The following is a 13282-nucleotide window of genomic DNA, read 5'->3' as shown; positions in this document are numbered from 1 at the left end:
TTATTATGTCAATATTTAAAAGAATCTAAACGGTAAAATCTTATAATGATGGGTACTTGGCTCTAGTTGGGTTAGAGTAATTTTATTATCAAACTCGAAAATGAATCATATCCTTGGTTTATTACTTTCCATAACCCAAAATCAATATATAATTGTCTAAACTTTTTTTTTTTTTTTTGTATAGTTTTATTTGGTTTTCTCAAGTTTCTTGTTTTTTGATTTCATTGTACACTCTTAGTAGTTCTTTCCTTATGGCTCTCTTCCGAGGGAAATAGCAACATTTATTTTTGGTTTCTTTTGCAATAAATTATTTTAAAAAAGAATTTAATTAAATTCTCACATAATTATATTTGATTTCTATTTTATTGAAATGGAATTTTTTTAAACTATAAAAATTAGTTTTTTTCATTTTGAACAAGAGAATTAATAAAAAAAAATCAATTAAATTGAATTTTTTTCATGTGAATGATGAGAATTGATAAAGCAATTCAATATTTGAAGTCGAATAATTCCTCGCTAATAACAAACTTGTAATGTTAAGTTGCAACTTCTAATTTGTTTTTTCAGGTTGTATATAATGGAACCTTTTTCTTAAAAATATTTTCATTGTTTTTCATTGCAAAACCCATGTCTACGATTATGAATTTTTCAAGTTTTGCCTATTAAGTTTGATATTTTATTCATGAGAAGGTAAAGAAAACTTAATGAACTAAAAAAGGTTTAATTGTAAAAAATATTAAATTTCGTTATAGATTTTTTTTCCTTCTTATAGTTATACATTTGTTAACTGTACATAGAGAATATATATTTTTTTACTTAATACAGTAGATAATATATATATACACTCTATTATAATTGTCAAAATTTTATTATAAGATAATAAAATTTAAAATAAGTCTCTAATATAAATATATATTAAAATATAAATAAGTAAAAGATCATGAAATATAAATCTTTTCCAACAAATTCAGATTTAGCTAATATAAATAATTAATACATGCATGTATACATATATACATAAAGATAAAGTAATTCCAATTTCTCAGTTCTCTACTATCTGAAAGCCTCCTCCTGTGACAAGGAAAAAAAAAAAAAAAAAACATAACAGAAGATTTGCCAGCTCTTTCTTAAAAGGCATCATAATAAATGAAGAAAAGCCCAAAATATTTAATGTGAATATTATCCAAGCTTGTGTATATGAACAACTGTATACATATTACCATTTACCAGTTTACCTTCCTGACTGACCTTGTTTTATTTGAATAATTGAACATAAACGTACCAATGACGTGCATGTAAAGTTTGAGGGAAGCCTACATACAGACAATTATATGCTGTATAACAATACATATATAACCAAATCATAGAAGAATAGCTGAATGTATAACATTATCTCATTTTATCACCTTTTAAGGAAATAAGATAGCAATATTTCATATATCAAAATTAAATATTAACAAGTACAATAATTTAAACCCATCAATGATTGCAAGGCTTTGCAAAATGTTCAAAAAGAGACGAGAAGAAAAAGAAATTACATAGAATTCATTACTTAAATGATTAATTAAAAAAAAAAAAAAAAACCCAAAGTGGCCACGCTCCAAAGAAAGCAAAAACACTTCCATGTGAGATTTAATCTATATGGTTTTTATATATTATGGCCTAACCTTCTATTTTATATTTTATTTCACTTAGTTAATGATTTTATATGTTATATATAGCCTACTACAAATCTTATAAATAACGAAAAAAATTCTTTTTTTTAATAAATTATATTTATATAATCGCAATTTTATTAAAATTTTAGTTAATTAAGAGAAATAAAAATTTTAAATCTATATAAACTTTAAAATTATTTTCAATAATAAAAATAATATAATTATTAATGACATAAATAACGAAGAGTATTTTTTTACAATTAAATTCAAAAAATTTCAATATCTAACCTAATGGTCCACGGAAATCAATAAATATAAATTTAAATTATTAAAATTTATTAGCATAAATAGAATTTTATTTGGTTTAAAATTACTTGCCTAATTAAATTAAGATGTTCACTTGGGATAGGTTTTTTTTTTTAAATTAAAATTTATAGCTTAATTATATTTTATTAAAATTCATAAAATTTATTAGTAAATAAAAATTTATTTGGTTTAAAACTTCTTGTCTATTTAAATTAGGATGTTAACTTAGGATAGGAATTTTTTTTTTCCCTATTTTAACGTGGCACTTGTATAATTAAAGTTTTATCACTTAATTATATTTTAATTTTCAACAACTAATTAATATTAATCCTTCATTGCATATCCTTTATAATAAAAATAATTTAAAATTTAAAAGCAGAATTTTAAATATATATAAACTTTAAAATTAATTTAAATAATAAAAAAATAAAATAATTGTCATATAAATCATTAAGGGCATTTTTTATATATGTAATTAAAATATAATTAACCATTTTATATCTCTAGATGAATTATTTATTCGAGGCAATTACAAATGGAGTTACTATATATATAAAATCAAAATTAATATATATACAACTAAGAAGTAAATTTTAATATATATTAAAATTTTAATAATAAATTTATTATGAATTTCTATTAAATATACTCTCTATAATTTTTTTTTAATATTAATAAATATTAGAATTCTAATAAAACTTTAATCCTAATAACATTATCAATTTATTCTAGAGAGATTCCTAATAATCTGACAGCCGGATTAGTGATTTGAGACTACCATTGAACTCAAAGCGATGAAACCTTCGAGATGGGACTAATCCCGCTCTGATCAGACACCGTTTAAAAAAGGTGATTATTGAACGATCCATATAGCTCGGTAAGATTTTTGAGTTTTTTTATGTCCATAAATTAAGTATAATTATATGATAATTATGAATAATTTATGGGCTTCATTTAAGTGTGATTAGATCAGAGATAGCTCATTGGCACATTGGACCGAGTTTTCGGGCCTATCCCGGTGCCCGACGGGCTGTCCCAGAAGGTGATCATGCTTATAGTTATTTTCAATATTTTTAAATATTTTGAACATATTCCAAGTAGCAGAATTTGTAAAGGTAGTCCCAAACTAAAGTTGTCCAGTTTTTACTTTGGCTAAGCTAGCTAATTAATTTATAAAATATTCTTGGCTTAGTAAAATCAAGTAAAATAAATTTAATTAATATAATGACAATGTAAAGGACCTCCAGAAATATTTTTATAATTTTTGAAGTACTAAAAATAATTATTTGAGTTGTAGAAGAGTTAGGAACCCAAACTGGAGTTTAGATGATTAGACCTAGATTAAGTTTCTTGTAGGCCCCAGATGCGCATTATAATTATTGTTGTAGGTTTGAGGTCCTATGTTGTTGCCTTTGGTTCAGTTTTCTTGCAGGGGGTTAGGTCCAGTTATATGAGAGACTCTGTCAAAATTTTGACAAGACCTTATGAATTATTCTTGTTTCTTTAAACTAAATTAATTGATTAATTCTATTAGTAAATTGATAGAGGTTAATATCTATGTATAGGTAATCAGTGCTGGCTAGTCTTTCTTCTCTCCAGCCGAACCAGCTACAATTGGATCGACTAGTCTGTGAGTTAGATATTGATTATTTATAATTTCAATATTATTTATATTTTTTGCATGCTCATGAATTTTACAAATATATTTACATACTTAGTTAAATAAATTAGGGCATTTTTATTGTTGTATATTTAATTATTGTTAATTACTTGTGTTTACTACCTTGAGAACAAATTGAAGTTGTGTGTATGTGTTATATATGGTATATGATAGACATGGATTGAATGTATAATCATGGCTTGAGCTATCTCACTAGAATTTGGTCCTTATAGAAATGGAAATTCGGAGTGAAACACAACTTTGAGTTGATCTCACTGGCCTCTACATATAGATTTAAGTGAAAGTCTGGCTTGAGTTGAGCTCCTTAGTGAAATTTGGATTGAGAGAACTATATAGAATATCAGCTCCCATATTTATACATTAATGTGATACACTGAATATATGAATAGCTCTAAATTATCTTCTTGTGTGAGTATATGGTGAATTATTTATTGTATGTGTTGGACGTGCATTTCATGGTAGAGTTGTATTAGTTTTAGGTAATTATAGAAATTACATCTATAATTAACATCTAACTCATTGAGTTGAACGTTCACTTCTGTTTAATAATTTTTCCTAGGTTACAGGAGGAGTAATTTTTTTTAAGAGTCTAACTTACATTTTTCCCTGCATGGTACAATATTGTTATTTAGAAAATTTTATTTATTTATTTGTTTATTTAATTAATTATTTTATTTTTAGAACTCCATTGTGACATTATTTCATAAATATATTGTATTAATTAACGGTCTTATGTAGTTTATACATGTTAGATATTAGGGTTAAGCTAGACTCCTCTAATTGTAAATTTCAGATAGATATCGGGTTCAGCTGGCTTAAATAAATTAATAATATTTTATTTTATTTTGTTTTGTATTTTTGGGCCTTGATTTTGGTGTGATTATTATCTGGGAGCAGTAAGGCTTACTACGGGTTTCGGGGGCTTTAAGCTGGCCCAAGTCTTAGTTTCGGTTCAGCTTATAGAGTTGAGTCGTGACAAATTATACCCAAGCCTAATGATATAGCACAACCTGATTTTTGAATGGTAAGCGGTTCAGGTCTTTAAGTCCTGAAAAAGGATCGAATGCTTTGGAGATAATGTGCTTGGGTAAGATACCCGGTGTTCGAACAAGACACTTGGTGTTCAGACAGGTTGCAAGGTGTTCGGATAAAAGTTGCTTGGACAAAGAACAGGCATGTGTTTGGACAAAGAATAGGTGTGTATTTTTATAAAGAAGAATGATCGGGTATGAATTGGTTACATTATGAAAGTATGTCTTATATTATCGCAAGAAATATAGGACATATTAAGTGGCACCTCTAAAAATATGAAGAGAAATGAGTTGGTAAAATCCCGATTAGAACAGAAAAGGTACTATCCCCTACTTTATAAATATGACTCACATCAATACTCAAGGTATACTATTATATTATGCTATTATTTGTTAGTGTTTGCTCTCTATTGGCATTTACTGACTTGAGCGTCATAGTGATCTATCTTAGGTCACCGACCTAATATTTTTCTCTTGTTATAGGTTATACTTCGATCATTCACCGACCCCATAGTCTCAGGCAACATCACCTAAAAAGGAATATAGTAAAAACATTGTGAACTAATCTAGTTTAATTTAGAGTTATTAAAGTTTTAAAGATATATTATTTATATGACAGAATCAAGTTTAAGTTTTCATTCTCTTTATCTCTTACCTTAAAAAAAAAAAAAAAAAAAAAAAAATATATATATATATATATATATATATATATATATATATATATATATATATATATATATATATATATATATATATATATGAAATGAATATGCATTTAAGAGTAGTTTAAATGAATCTTCTTTTTTTTAAAAAAAAAAAACCCTCTAGCATCCGTAGGTGATCATTTTTAACTACTTTTAAATTTTATTTTAAAATTAATATATAAATATTCAAAATTAATATTTAAACCCTTAAGATGTGAACGTATGAAATGAAAAAATCCTTAATTACTTTTTCTACTTGTCATTTTCATTAATAATCTAATTTATTAGAGTTATATATTTAGATGTGAATTTATTTATTTTTAATTAATGATTTAAACATGAATTATAAGTAAGAATTTATTTGGCATTATTATTGAAATTATTATTGAGAAAATTATTTTCTTAAATATATTAATTAAAGAGTTTTAAAAAAAATAATTTAAAATTAAATTTAATAAATTTTATTCATAAGAATACTAAAATAATAAAATTATTTTTTTAAAATTATTTTTTAATAATATTTAAAATAATATTTTTATTTAAAAAAATAATTTTATCCCAATTTCAAACAGCATTAAATATTATTCGATGTATCTATGCACATTGAATATTGGATCACTTACAGGAAAATTAATGGAGCCTGTGGATACCTTGGAAAGGAGAAGGGTGAATATTGCTTGCATTCAGGAGACTAAATGGGTAGGAGAGAAAAGTAAGGAAGTGAGTAATTCAGGGTACAAACTGTGGTTTACTGGAAAGGAGAGAAACAAGAACGGAGTGGGTATAATCATAGACAGAACATTGAAAGACGCAGTAGTAGCTGTGAAAAGAGTAGGAGATAGAATTATACTAGTAAAGCTAGTACTAGAAGGAGAAACAATAAATATAGTTAGTGCTTATGCCCCCACAAATAGGACTAGACAGTGAGAGTAAACAAAGGTTTTGGGAAGATATGGATGATTTAATGCAAAGCATACCGAATGAAGAGAATGTTTTCATTGGTGGAGATTTGAATGGACATGTAGGAAGTGATAGGCAAGGTTATGAGAATGTTCATGGAGGTTTTGGTTTTGGCAGTCGAAATGAGGAGGGAAAAAGCATCTTGGATTTTGCTATGGCATACGACCTAATACTAGCTAATACCTACTTTATAAAAAGAGAGTCACATTTAGTGACTTTCAAAAGTGGGCAACATAGAAGCCAAATCGACTTCCTCTTAACCAGGAAGACAAATAGAGCTCTATGCAAGGATTGCAAGGTCATTCCAGGAGAGGCTTTAACAAGTCAACATAGGTTGGTGGTCTTGGATGTCCAGTTTAGGAACAATTCAAGTAAGGTCAGAAGAAATAGTGTAGCTCGAACAAAGTGGTGGGAGTTCAAAGGAGTAAAGCAAGTGAAGTTCAAAAATGAGCTTCTCGAGTCCGAAGTATGGAAGCTAGATATGGAGGCCAATGATATGTGGATATAGATGGCATCAAAGATTAGAGAAGTAGCTAGAAAAGTACTGGGAGAGTCTAAAGGACATGGACCACCCTCAAAAGAGAGATGGTGGTGGAATGAGGAAGTACAAAAGGCAGTGAAGAGAAAAAGGGAATGGTATAAGAAATTACCTAAATGTGATAATAATGAGGCATATGAACAGTACAAGATAGCAAAGAAAGAGGCAAAAAAGGCAGTTAGTCAAGCAAGAGCACAGGCCTTTGAAAAGTTATATGAGAAACTTGGAACTAAAGAAGGGGAGAAAGATATTTATAGATTAGCAAGGAGTAGAGAAAGGAAATGTCAAGATCTCAATCAAGTTAGGTGCATTAAGGATAAAGAAGGAAAAGTGTTGGTGAAAGATGAGGACATTAAAGAAAGATGGAGAAATTATTTTAATGATCTCTTTAATAATAGTCAAAATGGAAATAGCGTGAATATAGATTTTAGAACAATAGAAAAGAATGTAAATTATACTAGAAGGATTAGATCTTTAGAAGTAAAGGAAGCACTTAAGAGAATGAAAGTGGGTAAAGCCTGTGGACCCGATGAAATACCAATTGAAGTGTGGAAGTATTTGGGAGATATGGGAGTGGCATGGTTAACTAAATTATTTAATAAGATTCTAAACTCAAAGAAAATGCCTGATGAATGGAGGAAGAGTATTTTAGTACCTATTTTTAAAAATAAGGAGACATCTGAGTTGCTCAAACTATAGGGGAATTAAACTCATGAGCCATACTATGAAGTTGTGGGAGAGAGTTGTGGAGCATCGACTACGTCATGATACTTCTATCTCTCTCAATCAATTTGGTTTCATGCCCGGTCGTTTAACTATGGAAGCGATCTTTCTCATTAGAAGCTTGATGGAGAAATATAGAGATGTGAAGAAAGATCTATACATGGTTTTTATTGATTTGGAGAAGGCTTATGATAGTGTTCCAAGAGAGGTCTTATGGAATGTGTTAGAATAAAAGAGGGTATCTATTAGGTACATACAAGTATTGAAAGATATGTATGAAGGAGCAAGTACTATTGTGCGCACAGTGGGAGGGGACACAAGAGATTTTCCAATCTCAATTGGATTACACCAAGGATCAGCCATAAGCCCTTACCTTTTTACATTAGTTTTAGATGAACTGACGAAACATATACAAGAGAGTATTTCTTGCTGCATGATGTTTGCGGATGATATTGTTCTGATAGATGAGACACGAGAATGAGTCAATAGGAAGCTAGAACTTTGGAGAAGTACTCTAGAGTCAAAGGGTTTTAAGTTAAGTAGAACGAAGACAGAATACATGCATTGCAAGTTCAGTGAAGGCCAAACTGGTGATAGGGAAGGAGTTAGTTTGAATGGAGTGGTACTGTTCCAAAGTAATCACTTTAAATATCTAGGCTCAGTCCTTCAAGTAGATGGGGGATGTGAGGAGGATGTTAGTCATAGGATTAAAGCCGAATGGTTGAAGTGGAGACGTGCCACGGGAGTTTTATGTGATCGTAAGATTCCCAATAAATTAAAAGGAAAATTTTACCGTACAACCATACGACCGGCTATGTTATATGGTAGTGAGTGTTGGGCACTGAAAGAGTCGTATGCATCTAAGTTAAGAGTTGCAGAGATGAGAATGTTAAGGTGGATGAGTGGCCATACTAGACTAGATAGAGTCCGTAATGAAAGTATTAGAGAAAAGGTAGGAGTGGTCCCAATTGAAGATAAATTGAGAGAAGGGAGATTAAGGTGGTTTGGTCATGTGAAACGTAGACATACGGAGGCTCCAGTTAGACAAGTAGAGCACATTAAGTTAGAGGATAGAAAGAAAAAAAGATGTAGACTTAAATTGACTTGGAGGAGAGTAGTACAACATAACTTAGAAGTATTACACATTTCTGAGGATTTAACCCAAAATCGTTCAGAGTGGAAAAAACGAATCCATATAGCCGACCCCAAATTTTTGAGATAAAGGCTTAGTTGAGTTGAGTTGAGTATCTATGCACAAATATTATTTTTCTAAATACTTGAATTTACTTTTTTAAAATCAAGAAAATTATAATTATTATTTTTTATTTCTAAAGAAGCAGTGTATATAATAATTCTCTAATTAGGAGGGTACAGAATTTGAAATTTGTAAAGAGCATTTATAAGTAATAAATACTGATAATTCATTTTTTTTTAATTTAAATTTAAAAAATACAAAGCCACGTCATGCCGGACCCAAGAGTTAAGAAGGTTCCAGAAGAAATCAATGAATAGCAAAAGTGAACGGCGATATGCAACTGATGCGCACGGAATTGTCTACGTGTAGGGCCAACTCAATAGAAAGTAAAATTTATTAACCATTCATGTGTGCAGAACTCAAAAAATATTGACCAGTCAAAGGATGCATACGTGTGAAAATAGGTCAGCAATTGTCGCATTTTCAAGATGGTTCACGAGAGAACTCCCCAACCCAAAAGATTATGGCCGGTGCATGTATTTTAGAATTTTAAAGATCCTTTGCTTTGCCCTTGGCATTTCGTGCTATAAATACATCACTCATTGCTTATTTTCTCTCAAATCTTGATTTGCAAAGTGTTTGTTTTTGAAAGAAATGGCCAATGCAATTCGTTTCTTTCAGTTGAACACCGAAGCCAAAATCCCTTCTGTTGGGCTGGGTACTTGGCAGTCTGCCCCTGGTGTTGTTAGTGATGCTGTTATTGCTGCCGTTAAGGTATTAGCGGCGCACAGCCTTTGCTAATTGCTTTCGATATTTTTTTTGGCTATAATTGGTATTCGAATTCGGGTTTGGGTATTAGTGTGCTTACAGTGGTCTGTGGATGCAGGTTGGATATAGACACATAGATTGTGCTGCAGTTTATGGCAATGAGAAGGAGGTGATGATTCTTCTGATCCACATTTCTATCTGTCATGCTTGATTTAATGTTTATTTCTCTTAAGAAATGTGTTCTGGTTTCTGCAGGTTGGTTCGGCATTGAAGAAGCTGTTTGATGATGGCGTAGTGAAGCGTGAGGAGTTGTGGATCACCTCCAAACTCTGGTAGGTGTTAGGTGTTCTGTCCTAATCCTTTATATTGATTCTGAAGTTGGGATCATCCGTAAAAAGAATTTCAAATATTTAATGGTAATTTATTTTTAGGCGTTAAATCGTAGATTTGAATCAACTGTGTATTATTAACATAGTTTATAATGATCTGCAGGTGTACTGAACATGCACTAGAAGATGTACCCGTAGCACTAAATAGAACTCTGCAGGACTTGCAACTCGATTATGTAGATCTGTATCTGGTATGTTCATCGCAATCATAACTTATTTTTTGCTTGATACGCCCTTGCTAACCAGTACTCATTTTTCATTCTTTGAAGTTTGAATTATTTTTCTTGGTATGGATTTGTTGTCAGCTTGAAATTCTAAGAAATGGGAAATTTGAGAGTCATACAAGCGTTCTTTTTTTGTTATTCATAACATTTATAGTTACCAAAAGTTTTGTTTTGTCTTGTTTTGTTTTTTTATTATTATAAGATTCACTGGCCAGCCAGCATGAAGAAAGGGTCGGTTGGTTTTAAGCCCGAGAACCTTACACACCCTGATATACCCAGCACATGGCGAGCAATGGAAGCATTGTTTGATTCTGGCAAGGCTCGAGCTATTGGAGTTAGTAATTTCTCTACAGAGAAGCTTGAAGATCTGCTAGCTGTTGCTCGTGTTACTCCTGCTGTTAACCAAGTGGAGATTCACCCCGTATGGCAGCAGCCAAAGCTTCATGAATACTGTAAATCCAAGGGAATTCATTTAACTGTAAGCATTCAAAACAGAGGTGGTTTGTTTTTACTTTATATGCTCGAGTTACTTCTGTTGTGTAAAGTAGGTTCTGGTAGATTTGTTGTGAATGAAATAAGATGAGTTCTGCCAACCGCTTTCACAAAGATGGAAAATATATGTGCGCGCGCCTGTGCCTAATTCAAATCTTCTGGTAGATCATCCAAATAAGAATTGTTGTGTGTTTTTCTTCAGGGGTATTCGCCACTAGGTTCTCCAGGAACAGGAACCGTCAAGACTCAGGTTCTCAAGAATCCTGTTCTCACTACAGTTGCTGAGAAATTAGGCAAGACCCCTGCACAAGTTGCTGTGCGATGGGGACTTCAAATGGGTCACAGTGTATTGCCTAAGAGCACGAATAAGGCAAGGATCAAGGAAAACTTCGATGTTTTTGACTGGTCTATTCCTGAAGATTTGTTTGCCAAGTTTACTGAAATTGAGCAGGCGAGTATTGGTAGTTCTTTCTGCACTGTCAGCAAGTTCCATTGTTTCATAAAACCACTAGATAATTGTTGGAATCTTTTAGAGGTTTGGGGTTTTTTTGGTGAAATTAATTCATTTCTACCTTAGATGATTGACACAATTATTTTAATCATGCAGATGAGGCTAATAAGAGGCAGTGGATTTGTAGATGAGACTTACGGCGTTTACAGGACAGTGGAAGAACTTTGGGATGGTGAATTGTAAGCATACAGATGTTTCAATGATTAGATTTTCCTTTTTGGCTTCTTCTATCTCGTATACTCAAATGTCATGTGTCTCTGCTTTCAATTTGAGATTGAGAGCGCACTCAATAAGCATATGGATATAGCCAGAGGAACTTGGGATAGAAATAAGGAACAAATTTTGATGATCATTTGAGGTTTATCTGAATTGAATTAATGTTTGTTAGAAAGTCAACAGCGACTATTGCATCCTCTTTTCAAGATGCATATTTTTTTACCAACAAAAAGATTTCAATTCACGAAACAAATTGAAAATTTTGTGTGGGCACACAAGGTTCCAACTAACCTTTATTTCATTATGACTTGTGGCATGAGGATGATTTTGTTTCCTTAAAGCCAAGGATAAAAAAATGTGACAATAGGTTCGAGGCATGGTTTGGGTTGATCGGTTGAAGGGAATATGCTCAACCGAACTTATCACTTCGGGTTCAATTACGGTTTCGGTTAAAGAAAATGAAATTTAGAAATAGTTCAACAATAGCATGTTTAGTTTACACTAAAACCTTTTGTCTTCCATTTGTATCAGTTAGGCACCTTAGGACTAATTTAAAAAAATAAATAAATGAAAAATTGCAACGAGAACAAAAGCTCAAACTTAGCAAATACAATTATAAAAACGCAAAAAAAAAATCTGTAATTTTCTTTGAAGAGAAAAATCTATATCAATAAGGAGAGTAAATAATTTTTTGAGAGGCGAAGGTACAAACGCCAAAGTTACTATCAAATACTACATAAGAGGAAAAAGTACACATGCCAAAATTAGCATCAATTACCACATGCATGCCTAGTCTCACAAAAAAAAAAAAAGGAATCCCTGCCATGTTGATCTCTAGATATCAAGAATCCTAACCCCTGATAGAGAAAAGAAGAGCAAATATTTCTTCATATTTGGCCTTCAATAAAGATAGATGAAAGGCTGCAGTGGAGAGAAAATGGAAAGAGAGATTAAAAGAGGTAGAGAAAAAAAAATATATTTACCCTAATTTAGTAATTTTTGTAAGTCTATCTACGTAGTGCCCCAAAAAAAATGCAATTTAAAGACTGATAAATGAAAATGAGAGAGAGAGAAAAGAAAATAACGAAACTAATGATAATGATTAATTTATTAAATTCATAGCCAAGAACATGATAATTTTTTTTTTCAAAAAGAAGATTCACTAGAGTAGAGAGAAAAGGGAAAGAGAGATTGCCAGAGGTAGAGAAAAAAAATTATGTACCCTAATTTAGTAATTTTAGTAAATCTATCTATGTAGTGCCCCCAAAAAAATGTAATTTAAAGATTGATAAATGAAAATGAGAGAGAAAGAGAGAATAAAATGAAAACAACAAAAGTAATGATAATGATTAATTTATTAAATTCATAGCCAAGGACATAATAAATTTTTTTTTTTTTTGTCAAAAAGAAGATTCATTAGAGGCTATTCGCCGAAAGCAAAGAAGTTATAAGGAGAACTTGCTCCCTAGGATTACAGATAAAATAAGGATTCCTGAGAGTGCTAATGGCTAAAGAATAAGCTAGAGTATTAGCACTTCTCCTTGCAAAGTGGACATTACATTCATGGAGTGTGCTAGCTAAGTGTAAAATATCCTCTACTATTCATTGGATTTGATTGGAGGTTGAAGCTCCTTATAAGGCCATAATAGTGGTAAGAGAATCTCCTTCCACTATTAATTTGTTATAGCCTTTGTCTATTGCCAGTCATTATACTTCATGACATGCTAGTGCTTTTAGTATGAGTTGAATTGCAAAAGATGTGAACTTTGCATTGCTAGCCCATACACAAGCCGAATGAGAATCTTCTCACAACTATCGAAGAGCCCATATTTGTAACACCCTGACTAGGGGGTTATTATCGTAGCTAGTGGGGGCTAAGGGGTAAT

General features: G+C 31.0%; 1 protein-coding gene across 2 annotated transcripts; it reads left to right on the top strand.

The window, feature by feature from the left end:
* The first annotated feature begins 9382 nt into the window (after window positions 1-9382).
* Window positions 9383-11576, top strand: LOC110662455 (NADPH-dependent aldo-keto reductase, chloroplastic-like). 2 transcript variants are annotated; one of them, XM_058147077.1, is made up of 7 exons: window positions 9383-9570; window positions 9683-9733; window positions 9820-9896; window positions 10057-10144; window positions 10380-10655; window positions 10872-11120; window positions 11277-11576. In XM_058147077.1, the coding sequence occupies exons 1-7, from the start codon at window positions 9451-9453 to the stop codon at window positions 11361-11363; spliced, it is 948 nt and encodes a 315-aa protein (XP_058003060.1). In that variant the 5' UTR covers window positions 9383-9450; the 3' UTR covers window positions 11364-11576. The 2 variants fall into 2 exon arrangements, with proteins under 2 accessions (XP_058003060.1, XP_058003061.1); XM_058147078.1 differs by having other exon boundaries at window positions 9403-9570; window positions 9667-9733.
* The last annotated feature ends 1706 nt before the right edge of the window (window positions 11577-13282 follow it).

This window comes from Hevea brasiliensis, chromosome 5, assembly GCF_030052815.1.
Source record: "Hevea brasiliensis isolate MT/VB/25A 57/8 chromosome 5, ASM3005281v1, whole genome shotgun sequence".
NCBI lineage: Eukaryota > Viridiplantae > Streptophyta > Magnoliopsida > Malpighiales > Euphorbiaceae > Hevea > Hevea brasiliensis.
Note: the sequence above shows the minus strand (reverse complement) of the source record. Positions and strands in the feature narration are given on the sequence as shown.